The sequence below is a fragment of the Metopolophium dirhodum genome, chromosome 6 (assembly GCF_019925205.1).
Source record: "Metopolophium dirhodum isolate CAU chromosome 6, ASM1992520v1, whole genome shotgun sequence".
NCBI classification, from domain to species: Eukaryota; Metazoa; Arthropoda; class Insecta; order Hemiptera; family Aphididae; genus Metopolophium; species Metopolophium dirhodum.
In genome coordinates this window covers 8,303,681-8,329,042 of record NC_083565.1, presented here as the reverse complement: position 1 = coordinate 8,329,042, position 25,362 = coordinate 8,303,681, and the positions used below count along the sequence as shown (strand labels likewise).

At 33.2% G+C, this 25,362-nt stretch overlaps 2 protein-coding genes across 2 annotated transcripts in view; one reads left to right on the top strand and one right to left on the bottom strand.

Annotated features, from left to right (window-relative positions):
- LOC132946907 (cGMP-dependent protein kinase, isozyme 2 forms cD4/T1/T3A/T3B) overlaps positions 1-15,316 on the bottom strand; it is a 168,893-nt gene extending 153,577 nt beyond the window's left edge. Inside the window, exon 1 of the mRNA XM_061017026.1 lies at positions 15,159-15,316. The gene's annotated coding sequence lies outside the window, so the exon portion shown is untranslated. The remainder of the gene's footprint in view (positions 1-15,158) is intronic.
- Positions 1-24,409, top strand: part of LOC132946908 (paired mesoderm homeobox protein 2B) — a 41,801-nt gene extending 17,392 nt beyond the window's left edge. The window contains exons 5-9 of the mRNA XM_061017028.1: positions 1,004-1,153; positions 2,373-2,539; positions 3,728-3,853; positions 16,745-16,845; positions 22,892-24,409. Coding sequence (XP_060873011.1) covers positions 1,004-1,153; positions 2,373-2,539; positions 3,728-3,853; positions 16,745-16,845; positions 22,892-23,286 — 939 coding nt within the window. The 3' untranslated portion in view covers positions 23,287-24,409. The remainder of the gene's footprint in view (positions 1-1,003; positions 1,154-2,372; positions 2,540-3,727; positions 3,854-16,744; positions 16,846-22,891) is intronic.
- The last annotated feature ends 953 nt before the right edge of the window (positions 24,410-25,362 follow it).

The window sequence follows — 25,362 nt, the reverse complement described above, 5'->3', positions numbered from 1 at the left end:
GCATTTAATCTCAGCAACTGAAAATCTGCAGTAGTTGTTCGTTAAAACTAGAACTTATGTACAAATTATGTCTGTTTCGACGGGTAATTTTTCAAACGCTCCTGCAGGCTCACGCACTCGACCGCGTGGTATAACACGGGCAAAGTAAGAGTCGCACTTGGAAACAAAGCACTAAACACAGACGAATAAAACTACATTCGTTCCCTCTCGTGTCAAGCATAGATACATGCCGTTTCCTGAAGGCATACTCCTTACTTTACTTACACACACGGTGGCGTTGCACGCGAGATATGCTTAAAAAAAAAAATTTCAAGGGTTCTTTGGGGGTCTCTTGTGGCTTCGGCGCGGACTCTACGTCACTTAACGAATTGATACCACGACCCCGTTGGTGTTATTGATGTTTATTTGACAGCCGCGCATTTTGATTCCCAAATGGGTTATACTCGTGGAAGAGGCTGTGCCGCTAGGGCCCTGAGTGCGGGGTATTCGCGCGGTTTCAGTAACAATAACCGGCAAAGTTTTAAACAGCCGGAGAGTGGAATAAAAAGCCCCGCGAGCGAACAAGACAACACAAACCAAATGATGGCTCCTTGACGTCGTGCGTGTGGTTTGTGGACGTTTATTTATTAAGCAATGTTTCTCGATTCGGCAGCTGACGGAATAGGAAAAATAAAAAGAGAATAAATATCTTCAATATACTTTATGAAATTTTAGAAAAGGGGCTTTTAACGTCAAAATGTCGAATATTGATTATTAGTGTATTTACCATACATATTATACAGGTTTCTTGTTGTACAATTATATTGAAATTTAGAATATTATAATATACCGATAAGTGTTTCTGTTGCTACGTGCAATAATTATCAATAATTTTAATAATTTGCGTGTGTATTATTGCTAGACCTTTAGGTATAGACGCCGTATACTACTAAAATTTAAAATGATTACGAATTATAAATTATGATATAACATGTTTTAAATTTTTTTTTTTTTTGGTCTGTAGGTCTGGTTCCAAAATCGTAGAGCGAAATGGAGAAAAGCCGAACGCCTGAAAGAAGAGCAACGAAAACGAGAAGAACACGATAGGACTGGTTCACTGCAAGAACAGCTGGATCATATGGCTAAAGATATGCAACATTCACCGTCCACAAAAGTATGTTAATTCATAATAATTAAAAAGAAAAAAAACATTAAACTTTCACTGTGGCGAATTTTGACGAGTTACTTAGGTAATAGGTACCTATATCTTAAAAGTTTTATGTTTGACGGTAACAAAAATGTAGGCAAATAATAATGTTCAGAGTATATAATTTATTATACAATATATTGTTAGCACATCACGTTGTCTCGTTCAAAAACGAGAACGACAAACTTTCAAGCTTTCGGCCGTTTGTCATAAAAACACGCATTTTATGATACATATAATATTCGAAAAGCCCCCAGTAAGATATATATCTTTTGAGAAATATGACCAAATGCAACATCAGACAATATGCAATAACAATAAGAGGTTTCAGCCACAAATCTTGGTGCAGAATGTTGTGTTCGCCGCGTGTAGATTTATTTATTTATAGAAAACCCTTTCGGCAAACGAACCTAAATATAATGGAGGGAGATGACGGGGTTTTTGATTTATCCGTTAAGTTTAATTTGCCTCAGGTGTTTTACGTAGAGCATATCCAAATTTATGGTGTTACGATGATGTCATCTTAACCCTTTTTAATGTATAACCGAACACTGCGCGACGGCGTTATACGCGCGTTAGCAGCGGTTTTCCTTCATATATTTATCACCCGAGTCGCTTGTCATCGCGCCCGCTGATTTATTGTCGCCAGTTAATAATCTCTTAACGCTTTTTCGTTAATGTCAAGCAAATAGTTTCCAGTTGTCGCTTAAAAAACAAACAAGCATTAAAAAATGAAAAAAACGAAGGAAAAATGGAAATAAAAAAAGGGCGAACTGTAGAATAAAAAAAACCGACTTTACAGTTAACCAAGATGGTCGACGGCGCCATATTTATTTCATTTCTTCTTTTTACGACGCTCGTTTTCACAGCGGACGTAATGTATTATTTATTAACCGGACCCGCGGGTCATAAATCATGAAACCGAATAAAAACGACAGTATTACCACAGTTTCCTCCGGATGATCATTTTTCAACCATAAATAACTTTGCCATTATATTATGTTTTAAAATGAAAAATAAAACAAGTACAATATATACCGACACGATAATTCTTTTTAGCCGGACTTGTAAAAAAACTCATTCATTCGATAATAATAATGTTTGTATTTTAATATTTATTATTTTTCCCATGTACATTTATACTATTGTAGTGTTGTACAATCATTATCGTCTTACTTGTGTATAGGCTAACGCATTAGAAGGCGAACAGAGAGACGATGGACATAGTGGCAGCGAGCCAGACGAAGATGCACGTACCAGTACTGTTCACATATCGGACAGAAGCGAATCACCTGCCAGCTGTGGCATGAACGGCGGTCCAGACGATAGGCCAACGTCACCATCGCCAACAGGGTTAGTTTTTAGTATTTTGTTGTCTGTCACATGTCGGGTTGCAAGGATATAGTCGGTAGTCGGATATGGTGAAATCTATCGAGCTATATAGTTTTGACCGAAGTTCGAAAAAGTTTCGTTTACTAAACTACGAATGCAATGATTATTTTTCTATACCTACGACAAAATATTTTTATCTTTTAAATGTCTGCCTCCCGTTTAAAAAAAAACACATATTACCGAGATTGTTGTTATAATAATTATAATTATAATTTTTAACAATAATAATAATAATATGATCTTAAATACATCCCGCATGGTACATATCATAAGTCTATTAAATTGTTTTCATTAGATCTATACGCGATGGTCAATTTAAAGTATTGTGGCTTGTATAGGTTAAAAAACTATATATAAGTATAAATCATATACGAAATCACGTATTATTATAATAGTTTTGTAGGTACCTCTACTTATATATTGTAATATATGTTAGAAATCAAACATAAATCATAATGATATATTTTAAATTCACCCTTTAGTTAAATGTAATTTGCTTTTTTACCAAATTGTTTAGATTTGGCTCGTATACTGTTTGATATATATTATTTACCAGTGAGAACGGCACCATTCATTAAAAGTTATAATCAGTTCCACGCAAATTTGAAGGTACCTAGTTATGGAACAAATTTTACACATTGTGGTTAAACTTAATTTGTTTCAAATTTTGACAATAAACTACTATCTAGTGTCAATGTGTGAAGTGTTTGAAAAATGAAAATAGTCCCCTTTTTATTTTATGTAATAAGTATATTATTATACGATGCTGTATACATAAAATAATATACCATTAAAGCGAATGACAAGTGTCCTTGGCTAATTTCATTCGATTCGAAATGGTGTGTAGCGCTTGTTATGCCACGCGTCCAATTGTTGTTAATAAATCGTAATGCAGTTTAAGTGAAGATAAATTCAAATTATACTTGGTAATTGAGCCAATTAAACAATCAATTCGAATGGCTGGTGATAGAAGTATATACACTGACACGCGTTTTTTCCTCAAGTGACAATGAAGATAATAACACTAGTAATGATTGCATTTTTCATAGTACAAAAATAATTTAAGGACGTGAATATTTGAAATGTTTTCGTGCGTATATTTTTTATTATTGAATTTTAAAAAGTTTTTTTTTGGGGTTTTTGTTTCAGGAATGGAACCGTTGTGGTGCCAGATTCACCGACGCCTAGCCTAAGTCCTTCGCAAATCCGACCACCCATCAGTGTAGCAACGTCAACATTCAATCATTCAATATTTACTCCATTCTCTTCTGAAGGGTAAGTAAATTACTGCAATTTGTCAAAAGATTAACCATGATCCTTACAAAAAACCAAAACCATCCATTCGTTCAATACCTGCGGGTCATTCGTGTTAAAAAAAAAACCAACAAGCTTTATTTATTTATATTACACCCGTACGTGTACCAACCACTAAACAGATGGCGTATACGCGTATATATGTTCATGTGGCTTATGGCTAGGCTACCCTTTTTTTTCTCAAAATTGTTGTGTTAGCAGATTGTCCGAAATTGAACAAAAGACCCGCCACTGGGGTGTTCTCTGAAGGGTCGCTCTCACAGTGACGCGGTTGTCGCAGCCAACTTTTTTTGCTTGTTTTTTCTCCCTATCGCTAATTTATTATGTAAAATCGCATTATAATATTATATACATCGAGTTGGTTTTCAAGTACGTGTATCGATTACGTTGACAAATTAAATACAACGTGAAAAATTAACCATTAAAAAAAAAAAAATCACTATAATATTATTAAACTTAATCTGAATTTAAAATATAGTTTTGAAACGAATCCACCAAAATGAACACGTTATAATAATATGTAGGTAGATATGTATAATATTCTATCTTACGTTAATTGTAAAATAAATATTATAGATGTTTCGAACAACACATTAATTTGAATTTAAATATGTTATGTGTGGATAATTTAATACTGTCTAAAGGATAATGAGTAGATAATTTAAATAAAGTTCTACCAACTCCCCTCAGACTTCATGTGTGTGTATAATGTATATAGGTATATATATATATATATACGGTATGATTAAATTAAGCTAATTGTAAGTAACGCAGTATACATGCATTTCTTAATTTCCCAAGAGAGCATGTTCCATAGATCAAGAGGTGTGTATCGTGTATGTACCATGTGTACGCATTTTGATTAACATGTTTTTACACAAAACTGTGACGATTATATTTTAATAGCGTTAATAGTATTACAATCACTATATAGATTATGGTGTGTATAAAGTATAAACCCTTTTCCATTATAGTCGTTCGTAATGCAAATAAAGATTTTAATAATTAATACGTAATTATATCCACAAATAGTTCTTTCAGACTTCTTCTACGCCTTCTTAAATACTGGATGTAGAATTTTCTTTTTTTATACCATCTAAACTAGAACGTTTTATATAATACATAGTTCAAACTTACACAATCTATTTCATCTGTCCAAACGCTCCATATATCTTGTTTATTTTTCTAGTCCTGCGCCAGCTCTTGACTCCTTTTATTACATCCTATTTACTTTCTTTACAACTTTAGTATCAGTAATTTTTTCTTTACTTTGACATAATCTCTGTGGGTTTTTTTATAGATATTTCAATTTAAATTTTTAGAATTCCATTAATAAATTCGTATACACGTTAGTCATGTCACATAGTTTATATTATCTACACTCGATGTTTATATCTTTTCAATTTTAGTTTATTGTTTACGGTTTTTTCTTTTACCTCAGTTGATTTATCACGTCCTCGAATACCTTTTTAAATAATATATTGTCATATCTCACTTCCCCCCGCACTGCAAGGTCCTTATATTTGTAGCACGCGTTTGGAAATCTGCAGTATTTCTTGATCACCCACCTTATAAATTATAATATTTGGTTTTTACGAAATGTTGGTTTGAATATTTGAATAGCAATTTTAGTGACGGCGCTAACTAATAATGTGTTTGTTTAATTCGCTATAATTCGTTTATAATTCTTTATATAAATCGTTATAACCACTGAAACAAATTAGTCGAGTCGGCGACGGATGTGAAGGATAACGATAAAATAATAATAATAATAATAATACTTATCCTCGGGGCGGTCGGGGATTAAATAATTAGAACCGTACTGTACGATATTGTTTGTAATGTTTGTATAGGTATATAAGACGTATACACACAAAATATAATGGTCGCCAGTCGTGTATTACAATAATATATTGTTTTAGCGATAGCGATTCACATGTCAATCCTCCGGCGCGCGACCGCCCACCCTAGTCGTGTAACGTGCGTAAAATATATAATAATAATATTATTAGTACTGTTGTTTCTCGCCCCTGCGAGGACAAAACGATCACTGCTCTCGAAATCCTCGACCGGCGGAGACAATCGTCGGTATTATGGCGTTATTAACGTGGAAAAGTTTTTCTTTCGGTGACAAGCGCGCACGTGCTGCAGCACCACGCAAACACACACGCGGGCGCGCCGCGCGCACACGTGCCGCCTGCTACACCGGCGGTGGTCTCAGGTTACCGAATAATTCGGTTTTGACGGTCCGCGAGGACTACGGAGCTACGGGCGCCGAGCACGAGTCCGACAACCTCATGTCCTCGTCCCACTAATCCACGCACACTCACACGCCCCACCGAAAACTGTGCGACGGCTATTTTATTATTATTATAGTGTATCGACGATTGGCCGTAGTAATAAATAATAATATTATAATTTATAATAATACAACAATAACAATAATAACGCCTAACCGTCGTAAGCGACGCGCGTTAATCCGATTTGAATCGCGCAGTGTTATGTAGTACGTAATGCTATATACGTGCCGGGTGCGATTTCGATTGAGTAAATGCAATGTCGGTGCTAACGATATCATACGATGATATAGCTATGTCCATATAGTTCGCTATAATATAGTATTAATGCTGTATATAGTATACAGTATTGTGATGTATTTTTTTTGTCAAACGGTGTCGACATTACCCGCGTATATACTTACCCTAAATGTCGTTTGGTCTAGTGGACGATTCCGCAAATTCATGAGAGATATAATATTGTACATTATTTTAGGTACACGATTCCACAAGATTGCGTATGCAACATTGCCATTACCATTGTTTGCATTTCTTATTAAAAATTATGAAAATACTATAATATAGAAGTTGACATTAAATATCTATTATCTTATTATAGTTGATCTATAAAATTTAATTTATGAATTTTTGATAGTTGTTAATGTTGCCGTCATACGTAAAAACACGATGTTTTGGTACCAAATTGAAGTTTATGAGATTTCCTACAAAATCGTTTATAATTTATTATTAAACATGCATCTGATCATAAGGAAATAAGTCCAAATCATAATATCAGATACGATAAGTCGAACAATGTGTAAACCAAAATCATGTTTTTCCGATCTTATTGTTTTCAAAACGGCAAGAGTCGTCTGAAAAACGATACTATGTACGTTACAAATTACAATAGTATATTTGTTAATAGTATTACACGTGTTTTCAAGTATGACACCTAGTATGAGGAATCTGTATAAAAATTTAAATTGCGGGATTGTGTAAATATGTGTATTTATTGGTTATTAAAACCTATACGATTCCACAATTTTATGCTGGGATTGTTGTGTTATTGAGGTTTATTGTTATTGTTGTGTCATTTATAATTCAAGTACGGATACGGATGTAAGGTGTAAATGATTATACATTTTTGTATACCTAAATATATAAATAATAGATCCGTTATAGATTTTTTTACATTTACGAAGATTTATTAATGTATAGCAAGGGTCGGCAACCCGCATAGCAATTTTATTTGGCCCCACGAGTAATATGTATAATTTGTATAGAAATATTATGTATAAAAACCATACGAATTAAAATAGTGAATTAATACGTTGTTCTTTGTAGAAACATTGTCAACCTAATTTTAGGCTCGCGGACACCAAAAGCCTATGTATCAGTTCTTTTAAGGGGCCCCATAATAAACAGCCTTGGGACTTGTAAAGAAAAATCGTACGTTTTGATAGATACTTTACCGAGTCCCTACTCACTACACAGACCAAGAACACGCCAAGCAAATATAAAATTTAAGAGACCCTAAAAAAAAAAACGGAAGGGCACCGGCAATGGCCAGGCCGCCACTGATCTTTACATTAATATACCTTAGAATATTATGAACTTAACTAAATTTAATATGACTATACATTTTTGTTTAAAATAAAATAAAGTACCTGCTATATTGCCCGTGAAAAAGGTATATTTATATGTTTCGGCTCTTTACATCAAAAAGGTTGCTGACCCCTGATGTTCAGCTTTAAAAATAATATTTTAACTTTATGATTATTATAAGTTGTAATTAATTAATAACTGTAAACAAATATATTTAATAGTTTAAATTTCGATATTTTAAAAAGTTTTGAATAAATTGGGTATGTATTATAATATACAATATATCAATACAATTTTATTTTCAAATTAATTTTCAATTATTTATTTTATATGATATTTCTTGTGTATACCTATACATATTATTATATTATACAGTATGTAGGTATATACACCAAAATCAATATTGAAATTAAAAATGATACGCAATTTGTATATTATAACATCAAAAAACAATATTTACATGGTGAATTTAGATTTTACGTATTTGTACGAATTATTGAAAGCTATCCATCATGCATTAATAAAATGATTTTACGGAAAATGTTGTGTACTGAATAGCAATAGTTGGTAAATAACGCTCAGAAATTAAATTACATCCAATCGCGCAATGTGTACAGTTTAATATAAACTTACTGCCAAAAATTATAATCCCAATACCGATACTGATAGTTACGTATATTTAGTATTTACATATTATAAACTCGTATAGTCGTTTATATGACGTATATAGTTTGCATTGATGCGAACGTAATCGAGATATAATAATATGGTGGTTCGGTAAAATATTTTTAATTGCGCATACGACATTATAATATATCATTATGTCATGCATAAATAATAATAATTATTATTATAGCAATAACAAAGTTATCAACTCGCTTAAAACAGACGGCGTAATCAGTTGCCGCGAATTTCACGATGAAAACAATTTCTGTAATTTACTCAGATCTAATTCTACTTCCGTTTTCTCTTTGTTTCGGTTAATTTACATTTTACCCGAGTTGAATTATGAACTTTAAAATGTCTAATATCATTTGAGTACCGAATATATATCCACTCTAACGAATTACATCGAAACTTTCCTTTCAACATTTCATCGTTAATTTATTTATTAAATGCACCCACAATTAAGCAAAAACAATAAGAAACATTTATTTGAATTATTACTCTTTATAATATATGTACATATTATATACGTCTTAAATGTATAGGCATTATTCAACATATACTTAACGAATTTTCATAATTATTTCTATTGAACATCGCTCAACAGTCAACTTCAATTATTATTTTGTTTTGCGCATACAAATATTTTATGAATTAACCAACACAATGGTTTTATAGGATTAAAATAACCAAGTACTCGGGCAAGTAGTATTACCAACTCGATATGAGATTTTATTATTATGATAGAAAATACAATACTAAATGTTATTCAATGTTTAAAATCTATGGTTTATTTTTATGGTTATTCTCTTGTATTTTGTTATACAGCGTGGGGAGAAGTTACTAATCATAAAATATTATTATTTAATGATAAACGATACATTTTTTCGCATTTTATCCTATTTCATTAATAAGTAAAAAGAAACTCAACACAAAAGTTGAACACTAAATAAAATATTTTAATATTACACTGACAAATGTTATCATAATATGAGACGTCTGTAAATATAACATAAGAAAATCTGTAAATAATAATATTTCACTTTTTATATTATGTTGTCTTTTGTTGTTATACTCAAAAAAATCAATTGGAAAATGAAGTCACGTATCATGTATTGAGTCATTAGAATCTATTGAATTTAGCTGTTGGGCTTAGTCAAATTAGTCAAGAAGTTAAGCATTTGTCCAAAACAAAACTTTTAATTGATTATCTATCGGTTGTTCGTCTTTACTCTATACATATTTTGGTTATTGGCTATTGCCTATTGTGAAACGTTTCAAATCGAGCCCTTTCCAAATTCGCAATAGCTAAATCACTGAATGTGGTTAAATAAACAGGCTTCCTCAGTCTATTTCTGTCCATTAAAACTACAAAATATGCTTTAAATAAAATATAAATATATATAAATACATTTTAATTATTTATAAATAAATATATACATATAAATCAAACATAACAAATAATTATAAAATTTTATGCAAATATCCCCATTTGTTTTATACAACAAGAGTAATATATAATTTTGGTCTCTACTTACCTATCGGCATGGTTGGGCAAGATGCTTAAAAAAAGTATTTAGATACATCTTCAACTATATCATATTGATACTAAATACAGCCTACTGGATCATAGATTATTCAAAGATATACAAGATACATTTATTAAAATAACTATACTATAGTAAGTTGAATTTATAAAATGTAAAATACTTTTCAATTAACATAAGGTCTTAAGAATGAACCCATATTAATTGTGAGACTCAGAAGTCAGAACTGAACCACCACAACTTGTTTGACGGTTAATGTTGTGATTCCATCAATTAGCTGTATAATATGAGATAACATAAGACAAATTTTTAAAAAAAAATGTCTCTCTACTTCCTTACTTTACGCAAACAAATAAAAAAAGATAAAAATTGCTTCAAAGAAAAAAGTATTTAGTGCAAGTTACCAGATATATTTAACAAATGTCAAAAGCTACAAGATACAAATGTATCTATGATTCTATCCATCCTTTCAGCATATCGGCATAAAAAATTCGATTACAATTGGATACCATTATATCAATACGACAATATACCGTTAATAAGTATATAATTTATTAATATTGTATAGTTGTGATTTGATACGTATACGTGGTATGTCGGTATCATTTAATATAATTATTTATATTATATATAGTCATACCAGCTACACTACCTACTTAGGTACCTACTATTAGATTATTTTCAAAACCCCAACGTTAATAAGATAGAAAACAAGAAAAAGAAATGGAATATTCGGTATGAATAAAATGAAAAAATGTAACTGTTAACGAGTTTATAAAGAAAGACGGAAATATAACGATGAGATAATAATGTTAAAATGTTCACATTGAAGAAAAGTTTGCATAAAATAAAAAAATAAAAATGGAAAAAAATGGGAAGAGAAAGAAAACGGTAGGATCAAGAAGAAAAAGTTTTTATTCGAAAAATTCCATCAAGTTCTTTTGACTTATTATTGCTGTATAATATATTGAGTAGTGAGTAAGTGGGTGGCCGGAGGTATGGCAAGCGAGATTGGTCACGGGGAGAGTGGGAGTGGGTGAGTGGGTTGGGTGGCAGAGAGAATTCGCTGGAAATTTTTTATTCAGTACCTACCTGCGTCGTTTGATATTGGAGCAAATTGAATTTTATTACCCAACGGCGGGGCGGGAGCGGGAGCGGCGGAAAAGCAGTTTTTCCTTTTATTTCATAACTCCCAAGTTATGTATCCGAGTGCGGCGGCGGTGGCGGCGGCGTTCCTTTTGATGGCTTAAAAATATGATAATTCGCTCGCCGCGCTCAAAGAAACGATGTCAAAGGCCCCTCGTCCCGCCCGGCCAGCCACTGGCGGGCGCCTTTATTAAATAACGTTATACAGTATCGGCTTGCTATACATAATATATATATATATATATATATATATATATATAGATACATAAACCTACCCGCCCCCGCCCTTTTTGCTCAGACTCTACGCCCTCGCCCAACCCCCACCCACACAACCAACCCTTCCTCCACAACAACGACCAAGTGTATATATATAAATATGTATATACAGCCGCACATAGTCCGTCGTCCCTCGCGCTGCAATCTAATTCGATCTAATTAACATGGATATCTCCTCTCGTTAGCGGCTGGCTTGCTGATGCCAATTTGCAAATTATCCAAATTATGTTTGCCCGCGGCGGTACTTTCGTTTAACGCGCGCGTTGAAGAGAAGACGAGAAAAAAATGCGTCTGCCCACGTATAAATGCAGTACCTATATTACATAGACCCATTTAAGGCTCCAGTGCTCGAATTGGTAAGGGGGTGCGCCGGGGAACGAGCTTCTTTACTTTTTGTAGGGATTATCTCAGTCCTCAACTATTTTTTTTACTGGAATAAGGAGGAACGGTCAAGCTAATTCTCAAATTAATTATTCTTCAAATTTGGATTTACATTTTTGCAAATAATACTGCTCAATTACTGTCAATAAATTAACTGGAAAAATTTAATGCATTTTTAAATTTTTATTTTTTTCGTATTTTTGATTTCAGTTTATTTTATTTATTTGTTATTATGAAACTGAACGAACACCATACACGCCACAAGCAGCCCACTCCATCTGACTAACGATTATTCTTTTTCTCTCGACAAACACTATAACAATTCTATCATATCAATACTGCTTATATTATTAGTCTTGTGTATTATTGATCACTGTTTTTAAATGTTTGCTTTTTTGACAACTAAATTTATGAACTGTACAAACTGTACAAATTCACGTATGAACTTGTGTTATATTTTTAATTTATTAATATGCAGACATACAGTAGAAACTATAATTGTAGAGATGCCTGGGCGGTATAAGGAGTGAAGACTTCATCCCCATGGGTCTGTGTTAAATAATTTTGCACCTGGACGCAGTTTTTTACATCGTTAGATTGAGCTCTTCCGCTTATGGTCTTTCCCAATTCGAGCACCGGACCTATAACCGTGCGCTATAAGCAATATTGCCGAAGTGTATAATGTATTCGCCTCATTGACGTCGCTATATCGGCTGTTTATAGTGTATTTATACGTATCGCGTTATTGTCACCCGAAACGCGAGTGAAATAAGCAATAGGACCGCGCGATCGTGCCGAGGGTTTCGATCACATAAACCACAGCTGAGTGTGCGCCGGCGAAATTGCGAGGAGGGGTCTCCGATATTTCGAATACTTCCGTAAGCACGTAAAATCAAAATTAAACGCATTCCTCGCGTATTCTAACAGGTAATATAATATAATCACAAACACGACGTAGGTACGTGCCAATATCGTTTAACACGCATTTTTTTCTTGTGTTTGGCATGACGTACACTTGTCAATTTATCGTCATTATATAATATTAAAAAATAATATTTGTAAGACATATTATATCATAATATTATAATCCGGCTGTCGTAAATAAAATAGTATAGTATTGTTATTTATTTATTGATGGACAAAACTCATTTATAAAACGATTTCTAGGTATGTAATATATAAAATGTGTAGTACCGATGTAAAAATTACAATAAAAACTATAGCTAGAACAAATTATGTATTAAAATTAACTTCCATAGTATTTACTATTGCCATCGCCCATCAGTATATTTTTAGATGATCGTAAATAAGTCTTAGAAACATTATTAATTCAAAAAACGGTCATAATTTATAGTATATTTAGTATTAATTAGAAAATTGAATATTTCCAACAAATAAGGGCGATCTCTATAGTTATTTAATATTTGTAAAAATACATAATACGAGTATAGTATATACATTATACCTACTTTCATATACAATATTATGCATACATAATAATAGTATATATGCAGTAACATTACAAAAAGCAAATTATATTTTATTTCACCTACAATTTATATTTACATACGTACTGTATTTGTTAGAAATGTGTTAAGAACTTAGGATATCCCCTACATTCCAAGGCATATAAATTATTATCACGAAAACAACAGAGACAACGAGCGACGTGGGCTAAATATAATATAATATATGTATTATTAAATTTATTTATTCTTCAAGAAGACAATGGGTCGCACTGAACATGTTTGTGTGTTCGCCTATGAGTTCACATTTTGTTATAAAATGCCTGTTAAGAATGATTTGAATTAAAGGTTTTTTGAAGTAAATGCTAATCAAAAAAAAAAATTATTAATTAATATAATTATTTATTATAATACATTATTTATCTTTCAGCAATATTATATAATTATGATTTATATAAGTACACAAATGGACCTCCATAGTCATTTTAATATTTGCGCGCCTTTCGTGCCATACAAAAAATATTAGATGATAGTATGATACCAAAAGCAATATTTACCCTTATATAACGGAGTCTGAGAATAGCCCAAAATTCATGGGGGGGGGGGGGCATTTAAAATAAAACTGAGCACTCCACTGAGGGGGTCGATGCTATATAGCACCTCGGACCCGTCCTTTCCACCCTCTTGTCTTGCAATATTATATGCCTCAGCAGTACGAATATTTCTCTCACGTCATTCGGTATCAGCTACCGGGTGTAAGATAGGTGTAGAATCGTACGCGTTATTCGGCGACCGCGGCTGGCTTGCCACTCACAAAACGTCGGACGTAGAGACAGTTTAACGTCAATTATGGCCACGTCACGGCTCGCATATTATACTATTTAATATATATATATATATATATATATATATATATATATAATATTATAATTATAATATAGTGTATACGCGGCGAGCCCATTGTCCCGGGCCGAGACTCGTTTGCTTGCACAGTGCGGTTCAGCATCCGGACGCCCCCGCCACCCCCGTAGTCGTCCCGGGCCATTTGCCAGTTCCTTCCGAGTGCAATATAAACGCCCGCACCGACGACGACGATGACGATGACGTCTCTATTAACCATATATATACACACATAATATGAGCACTGCCGACCGCCCCTGCGATCATCCCCATCGTATTACATAGAGCCACGGACGCACCCGGCGGACTTTAAAAACTTCCGGTTCCGGTAGGACATCATTGCAGTACACACGCTCACACACACACACAAAAATATACGTACTTACATACGTTTTGTCGCAGCACATATAACTGGTGTAGCTGCAGAGGTAACCGTTATATTATGTTATATATACATATACATTGTATATTATACAAGCATCGAGCACTGGACACTGTATATAATATATACTATAAACGAAAAGCTATTGTATAATAGTATCTGATAAAAGTATAAGTAAAGGTATGCTACGATAGGTACAGCTAATACGTTCGCTGTCTCCCGCACCGCCGATATATGCAGCTTATATTATACTTATATGCTTATATATTATATATACTTATACGGTGGTGGGTTTAACAGCAGTTTAGGTGGTGCCAAATGTAGACGGAGCTGACTTTTAACTTCCAGGGATCCCTCCCGCCCACAATAAAGGTTTTTTTATAGAGAATAATATGATCATCGTTAAAGGAATTTACCGTCCGTCTCGCACATGAAAAATTTATATTTACGATGCTGGTCTGAGGTAATTCTGTATTACATTATATCGACGAGTTCGCCGCCGATCGACAGACATTTAACTACCTATAATTTCATCTATAGGTACACATTAAATCCTCCATTACGACGGCCCCGACGGGTATTAAACCACATGATGGATAAAAGAAGAAAATATAGATTTACCTCCGACGGTGAAGCACAAAAACGTCTGCCAACTGCGGTGTTCATAATACGCGACGTTTCTGTGTATACAATTATAGTATTTTTATGATTATTTATTTGCAAGTGTAGCGCGCGCGAATCGGTCATTACACACTACAATATAATATTAATATTACTTTAGGTACCAAACCACGACCGATATCGGTTTGGCCATACGCACTGACTGAATGCTATTCCGCACAGTACATACTGTTATCGGGCATTCCTTGGCACCGCCGCCACTGTGTATCTATCGGCTATCCTTGAGCCACCGCTGGAATATTAATTTTATAATCACCCCACCAGCAACAGCTGAAACATAGTTTTTTTATACGCCTGACTATTGTTTATTGAAATTTAAAATTACATTTATCATGGCATAATAATATAATATAATATTATTATATGTTTTGTTCCCTGTGCAATTTAATAAATAACTGATGATACTTTCGATATATTCATAATAAGAGTATAATGTCGTATATGTGCTCTCCAGACACATGGTGCCCCGTCGTTTGATCGAAAATAATTTACTGACAAGTATGACAATTGATCACAATAGATAGTTCATCGCAATAAAAATTTACCGAAACCGTATTTATTGCCACTTACAACAGCATAGTACATTAGTGCCTATTTAAATATTAATACAATATGTCAAAATGTATAATTAATGTAAAAATAAATAATAAAATAATAAACGGGATATTCGCTCTATAAGTATAGCCAGTAGATGTGTTAAATTTGACTTTAGATATTTTAACTTTAAATGTGTGTAAAAATATTGTGAGTCTATTTTTGAAATTTCGAAGTTTTTGTAACAACAACTTATGAGTTATGATAAATCTTGACTATTGTATTACAATTTCAAACTTTTTTACTCACAAACAAAAATGTTACACATATATAAATCGAAAATAAGCTAAATAAAGTCAAATATTTAAAATGTCTATAAATAGTCCAAAAAGAAACAACTTGTTTTGAAAGTTATATAATGTCTAGTAAATGTCAATAGGAATATTTTCAGATGGGAAATCTCTACAGTCATTAGTTTTTTAATTACTACAAATAATCAATATCGATTTTGTCAAAAACTAGTTTTGTGTAAAAATTTTATTTGTTTTACCGGTTATTTTGAAAAATTGGTACTGGGTAACAGGTACTATTACTTCATTTAATTCCCCAAAGGTACCAACTAGATACAATTGGTTACCAGAACCTACCTTCGAAGTTGAAGATCAAAGAATTTTGTCTAAAATACGTGAATAGTGTCAAACACACACATCATTGTAAAACCTAAACATTCATTGCTCCGCTAAAAATCTAAAACCATGAATGAGTTATTACATTAATAGTTAAAATAATAGGTAAAAATAAAAACTTAAGCTTAAATCATGTATAACATAATAATGAGAACAATATAATAACTCTAAAAATGTATATTGGTGTCTGATGCATTGTGCATTTTATATAATATAGTATCGTTGATTAAAGAACCATTAATATTATAGATATAGGTAACTAAATTACACATGATTAATATAACATCGTTTATATTTTGTTAATAGAAATGGATTCAGACCGGTATCTGACCCTGCAATATCCAGACCAATATTCCTTCCGCCTCATTTCGGATCATTGCCATCGCCGTTATTCAGTGGTCTCAAAGGTAAGAATCATATACAATAATAATATACATAATATTTATATTATTTCTACTTGTAATGTGTGTAGTGTGTACCTAATTAAGAACTGTGAAAGGTAATTGTAATTTGTAACTGTTGAAATATAAATGGATTCAAACATCCCGTAATTTAACAATTTATTTAATCGAAAACAATGAACAAACTTTCTTTTCTGCCTAACTTTATTTAATAAAAAAAAATTACAAAATATCGAAATATAGTTCTGTCTATAATTGAGATAGCCCCAACACATTATAGTCTGAAATTCTCAAAAACTTAAAAGTTACCAATAAAGTGCATTTACTAATACCACTTAGTAGTTCCGGTGCATCTTTTTTAGACATAAAATTATTCTGAAAATATTCAATAAATTCAATACAATAATAGGTAGATTTATATTATTTTAAATTCAACCATAAAAATTAAAAACCCAAGTTGGTAAAAAATCCCAAATTATTATAATTGTAATGTACTGATTCTTTGGTACTGATATCGAAATTGAATACAATTAAAATAATTAATATACATTTATACCTGTAATTATTTATATTATATTATAATATAATATATACTTTTTATTAAAGTAAGTTAATATCATCCATGAAACCTTAATTATGTCAAATTAAAAATACCGTAATTAATTTTCACTAAATTGAATCGTGTAATCGAAAATGTATGATAATGGATCATCAAACTATTCAATTTGAAATATATTACTTATTTAATAGAGTGTCAGTTGTTAAATTGAACTTTCTCAAAATGAAATTACAAACCACACTTAGTCATCGAAGAATGTTTTACTAAAATAACGAAGAGAAATAATTAAGGACCACATTCAAATAGTATACGGTGTATACCTATATATTTCACTTAATATGCACTAAATATATAACTTTGAAATTAAACTTAAACTATACTTATCAGTCTTATTTCTGTAAACGTTTCGAAGATGATTTATCTAATATGCCTTCATCATTACCTTTATTAAAGGTGTAGTATTTATTGGTACTTTAATGCTCTGTGTACCTACTATATAAATTATACACTGATATGATAATTCAAAATAGTATGATAATACGAAATTCAATATTAAAAAGGTCTGGGTATAAAATAGGTTTATTTAAAAATAAAAATAGAACTATATAAATATATTTGCATAACTGAATATTATATCATGTATAATACAGTATAAAAGGAAACAATAGCACAAATATAATGCAATACGCTACGGATGTGACGGATATGGATTGCAAAATAGAATGAAAAAAACCTCAATTTAAAAATTCTTATGCGTACCTACAAAATTTAGCTACCTACGCGTATTGATTAAATCTTAGATGGCCAGCCTAAAGTGGCTTTAGCGTTTCCGAATTAATCGAAGTGTCTGATTTGAAAATAATATTAATTTTAATATACAATTTTCTTTACGGACGACTGATTATTCGATATTTTATTTTTTTAAATGTATACAAATCTGTTTTGAAATTAAAATTGGATTGGACCAAACAAGATAATTTACAAAAGATAATACTTGTCTGCAGATAAGTAGTTATACCTATTACCTAGGTTAGGTTAGGTTAGTATATACTGCGGATACACCACATTCTGTGAAAATGCATGCAAATAAATATGTGTTCAATACGCTTTATCCATGGCTATATACATGTGCACATCGACGGTGTGTATATAAAATGACGGTCGTTCGTTGCTGGAATTGTTTACTAAAAGATTTATTAAATAATTGATTTTGACATCCCAATACGCCTTACTATTAATTAGATAATATACAAATCAACGGATTTGCACACTGCAGCGTTGCAATCGAAAACAATTTTTTTTTTCATCCGCGCTTAAATGTACACGCACATTACCTATATAGGTAATATTATTGTGATGACTTTCGCGTGATTGTATATCATACCTACACGGCTACACATCATTATTATATCGTATAGATGCTGCAGCACTCGCGACATATATAGCTACATAGCTGGTATATAAACCGTAAGGTGGTAGGTATACACCTACGTCAGAATATTTACCCACATAAACACGCGCGTATATGTATATATGCGTTTGTCATTATAATTGGCTTAGAGAGCGTCGGCGGTTTCATATACACCGCCGCGGCGTACTACACTTACCATTACCCCCGCGGTATATCTTGAGTCCACCGGTGGTATATAAGCGGATGAGGTGAGGGGTTTATCGCGTTATACAGTTCTGGCGGAGCGGGTGCGGATCGCGGGCGGTCGGCCGCGAGTATAATATTATATAGGTATATATGTATATATAGGGCGCAGGCACCTGGGGCTCTCCGCCGAACCCCCGAGGCCCACACACACACTGCAGCGCTCGCGCCCACCCCCCCCCCCCCCTACGACACACCCCCGCGATTCCGGCAGTCCCGTTTCCATAATGGAATAACTTTGGGAGATTTATCGTGCGGGGCGGCGGCTTTCGGCGCCAAGTTTACGACGGGTATATAATAATAATAATAATACTGTATACACGCGCCCTACACCACCTATATATATATATATATATATATATTATATATTATATACACACACACACACACGTACGCCTTATTTATGTCGGTGGCGGAGTAGCAATACATATATGTGTGTGAGTGTGTGTGTGTGTGTGTGTGTGTGTGTGTGTGTGTGTGTGTGTGTGTGTGTGTGTGTGTGTGTGTGCATTGGGTATATTATATAATATAGGGTCGAGGGGTGCGCATATGGGTAGAGAGTAAAAGGCAGAGACGACGACGGACGACGGACGACGACGAGGACGACAAGGACAACGACGAGGAAGAAGTCGATGTGCGTGCGTGGCGCGCGGGCGCGTTATGATAATCAAACGGATCCCTTAATAAATAACGACGAAACGAGCGCGTGGGGTAGGTGTATGCCGCCGTCGCGTCGTTATTAATGGATCGAATGCGGCGGCGGCGGAGAAAGGGATGCAAATATTATATATACACCGCGTAGATATTATTATTATATAATATGGCGGGGCAGAGGGTGCGGCGGCGGTCGGCGGGCGCGTCTTTCACGAGACCACGCGACGGCGGCGGCGATGTGTACCTATATATATATATATATATATACATTATACATAATATATTATGTATATACGCGGGCGACTAAATCAATTTGCACCGACGCCTTTTCGCGCGCTGCAATAATCATAATTGTTATTATACGACTATATTATTATGACACGGGTGCGCGTATAATATAACGATAGTAGCCTGCTAGCATACCTACCTACCGCCAGCGATCGACCGAATTTTTTCTCAGTCATTAATATTCGCGCGTCCGAGAACGGATGCGACTGCTGCGGCGGTTTCGCCGGCGCTTACGAACCGCGTGTAGTAGTGTCATCATCATCGTCATTATTATTATTATACGGCGGACAACGCGGAGGCGGTGGAGTGTTACCGTGGAGGGGCCAGGCAGGAGGTAAAGGATTTTAGCGGTCCGATATTTTTTTTTTTTTTTTTCATTAACAGCCCGTTTCTCCTAACGAGATTATACCGACGCTGTGATAACGAAAAACGTCAACCACTCCGTTTAGGTAATTACTTACGTCGTTATCATCGCATTCCCCACAATTATAATAATACACTTTGCAGCCGCAGTAGCCGTCCTCGTTCGGCTGGATTTTTTTTTTTTTATTTTGTAAACGGATATGAAGTTTTTAGCGCTACTGCGGGTGATTAAAAAAAATCTGTTTTCGTTACTAGTTGCATTCCTACGTTGATTATCGGGTGGGTTATAATTAATTAAAAATTCCCACATATGTTCTTAATACATATAATACAACACACAGGGCCGGATTTTGGCCTAAATATGTGAGGCCCGAGCCTAAGGTGTCAAATTTGAAATTTTAAACCAAACTAAATACTTTACTTTTCTTTTCGATTGGAGCCTTCGAGTGCGGCATACCTATTATATTATAGTGAAGTCCTAGAGTGGCACTTGGGCTAAATCCATCCCTGACCACTCTATATAATCACATCGAAATCGTTGATGTATGAATATCTTGTACCTACGCGTAATTAACTTATAAGTAAAATCAGATAAAAAAAAAAAAACTGTGTCAAAAGTTAGTAAATGGGTAAAACTTTGCAACGGGTATCTGAATACTAAATAATATCTTATACATTTACAAATCAAGGAAAGCAGTTTTATGGATGCTTTATGCTCTGTATACAAAAGTTTGGTAAATCGAAATTTCCGTGTTTTTTCAGTTGATGGTGAAGAATAAATCAATTTGGTTATTTGGGATGATATTACTTACGGGGCAGAGAAAAATAAGAGAAACAAGTTAAATATTCCTGCAAAAAAATAAATAAAAGACCCACATAATTTGTTTTTACATAAAACTGAAGCGAATGACTGATTCAAAAACAGTACCTATTTGATAAAATATCCATGTCAACACCGTTAGAGTGTAATGTAACATGGTTAGTAAGCCGTAAACAAGCGAAAATTGCTTAATTAACTAAATATCTTCTTACAGTACCCGAGTTACGACCAACACTATTTTATTATAATGTTGCCAAGGAAACAAAGAATTATTTTCCACGTCACCATAATAAAATTACAAAATGTTTTATTCATAATGAACGCAGTCGTTTCTTTACATTTACTTTCGACGTTCCATAAAAGGCTTAAAATGGTTTCTTCATTATTCAATTTAGAATTATATAAAAATTCGAGTTAATTAAAAAAAATGTCATAATTAAAATTGAAACACCTATAATAAAATCAATTTATAATGCCAAACACTGGCAGTCACTCGTAGGTTTTTAATAATATAATTGTGTTAACTGTTATAATATTACGACGTAGATGGCAAAATAAACTGAAGTATCAAGTCTTGACTGACACATTTTTGGATTAATTTACCATAGTTATATTAGCAAATTATATCGCTTTCGTAAAGTTAATTAAAAAATGCATTACTTATCATTATTTTAGAGTCAGATTTCCAAATCTTCGCTCACCGACTAAATTTGTCTTGTATTTAGATTTTTAACTTCAATAAATAATACTATTGAAAGTATTAAGTATTAATCATTAGTACAACACCACTATATTATTCAAAATAAATACTTTCCCTCAAAATATATATTATGCCTCATTTTTCTCTCAATTTAGCTCGAATGAGTGAATAATGATTTAAATTGTAGCTGTTTTCAGTAAAATCCATCGGTAATGCATGCTAAGACTTAGACAATCGATAGAAATGTATAAAATTGTATCGTTATAAAATATACATAAAATATTAAACTTTTCGTGTTTCACCTAACTATAACAAAACACGCGTACAAAATAATCTCGTAGTTGCAGTTAATTTATCTTTAGAAATTAATTACTGATGCCTAATATATACAATAGTGCAGACATTCAGATGGTTCTTCATAATTTATACCGTATCGATTTTATCTGTGTTAAAATTATGTTTCCAATAATATTTTGTATACTTATCCACTTTACGCTTATTTTGCTAATTGAATCAGTCGTTTCAGAAACCCACTTGTCCAAAAAAAATGTCACCACGTTTTATTGAAGTTTTGGATTCTTCATATTGTATACTAGTCCACGACCATTCAGAATAGTTTTTAATTGTCGTGCAAATGGTAGGAGTCAAGAGACACCCCATTATAGTCCAGTAGATGTTATTTTCATTTGGATTTTGGGAGAAATCACGCGAGTTTCTCAAACGACAAATCTTATTACGTGCTTGTGATTTGTTTTCTATATCATATTTATTACTTAATAAACATTATAGGTTTGACAAAAACAGTATACTTATTAGTTGTTAGGTACACCTATGCATATTAAAATATCAATGAATATTAAAAGATGTTTACCAAAAAAGTAACAGTTACAATGTTACACTAAATACTTTTCGAAAACAACTCACACAAGTCGAATTGCCTTTTAAAAACTGTGTGCACTGTACTTCAATAACTACTGTCTCTGCACCACCAATATAAGTTTAACTCATTCACAGGGTTCGGATGCAGCTGTTGCACGATGAAGCCGTTCGGGTCGATGGCCGACGGAGGTGGCGGCGCCGAGCACCGTTCGTCCAGCGTGGCCGAGCTGCGGCGCAAGGCCCAAGAACACTCGGCCGCGCTGTTCCACAGCCTGCAGCACGTGGCCAACATGCAGCATCACGCGGCCGCGGCCGCCGCGCTCCAGTTGCCCGTCGGTCTCGGGCTCCAGTTGCCGTCGCTCACGTCCACCCTGCACGCGCTGGCCGCCAACCGGAAACCGGAACCGCAAAACATGCAGCACCCGCAACCGCTGTCGCTGACCACAACCAGCACTACCACCACCGCAGCCACGACGGAACAGGCCACTTCGGTCTCGCCGCAACATCCACCGACGTCGTCCGACAACTGAATCTCGCGACCGGGTCAAGACCTAAATTATTAGGGGTCGTCGTCACATCCCCTCCCCCCCCGCGAACCCCTCGTCATCAGCAGTCGGTTCACCCCGCACGCGCGTACTCTTCGCCATATGTTATCATAGAACAATAACATTACTACAACTACTACTGTCGTTATCAGTATATGAAACTATATTACACGAGCGCATATTGAGCAGGATGAGTGCGAAGGATTCATCACGATTTAAAACTGGCAAACGCGCAGTCGATAATACATTCTCCGGAAACACGCCGAAATAAAAAATGTAATAATGTACATAGTAATATTGTGAGCACGAGACTCGCTGCCGACAGGTTTACAGAATCGCATCGTTCGTACAGTAAACTGACATCGATTAAAACAATATTATATTGATCGTTACGTTAACTTATATTATGTCGGTTTATGTTCGTTTGTCCTTTTGTTTTTGTTCACTCATTTTTTGTATAACTCGTCTGATAAATGTATCTATCTAACTCTCTATCTCTCTCTATTATATTAAACGATATTATATACGATCTTCATTTTTCCATTATATACGTCGTTCTAGTATTGTATAGTTACGTATTATTATTATTATTATTATTATATATACACACGTGACGTTAATTTACGGATAACATATTTACAATAAGTGTAGGAAAACTTTTACTATTACGCGAGACGTGATTTATGTTAAGTATAAAATATTAAATTGAAAAAAAAAATTAGAAAATGGCGTCAGCAATAGTAAATATGTTTTTGTTTTTATTTTTTCGTTTAATTCTTAGGTATGTATAAACAAAATTAACTTAATTCATAATTAGGTACATTTTACGTGTCACGTAATTGAAAAAAAAATTGACACAGCAATATAATATACTCGATTAAGCAATATAAAATGTATTTCCAATCAGATATTGTAATTTTTCAAGACGTTACAGTATACTTAAATATATTATTATATTATTGTACATCGCTATACCAGTACCTAGTAGTTGTTCAGGTTGTTACCTTCTATACGTTTGGTTGCATATGTTGTATAATTAGACATTTTCAATGTATGTATTATTATAAGTGTGAAGTATTATTATAATATTATACCCTATATATTATTATATCGTTTTAATTATTTTTTTTCTACTATTCTCCTCTTACGCTTGAAAGGCCTAGTCGAAAAGTATTTTATTATTTGATGCTCCCATATTATCGAAGCCGTGGTACGAAAACAATCCGTGGCATCACTGCATCAGAAACATCAATAATAGGTATAAACCGTATTATCATAGTGCACACTCCACAGACTATATTATGGATATTCATAGTTTTTGTTTACATCCCGGGCAAGCTACCTGTTTTCATATTATAGACTACAGAATTTTTCAGGCCATTCGTGAGAACTGCAGACAGGCGCAGTAAGTATAAGTCATATAATATAGTAACATACCGAAAAACATAGGTAGTAAGTATATTACTTTTATAATATAGTTAGGCACATGTCATATAATATTAATTACTGATATTAAAACATTTATATTATAAATCTATTAAACTATTGATATTAATAGTATTTAATGTCTTATTTATTATTTTACTATTTTAATTAAGTATATGATGATAACCTAATACAGTATCTAACATTTTTTAGGTAGGTCTAGTCAAGGCTGGGCAAGTTAATGATTTTTTTTAACTCAGTTAAGTTAAGTTAATATGCACCAATAATAAAAAGTTAAAAGTTAAATGTTAATTTAAATATAGGTTAACTCAGTTAAGTTAAAAGTTAATTCACACTTTTTGTTAACTTTTTATTAAGTTAAAAAAAAGTTAATTTGTTTATACAACGCTAGCGTATTTAATTTTTGCTCAACCCAAAACTAAATAATAGGATATAATGTTAATACTTCATACAGTATTTCCATATAAGTTAGATTCGAATGATATAAATTTTTAACTTTAAACAATTTATGATACATATTTTTTGACATGAAAACGATATAGACTGAAATAGTGAAATATTATAAAATTAAAAAACACAATAAATTAACTTAACTTACTTCTTAAAATGAAAAAT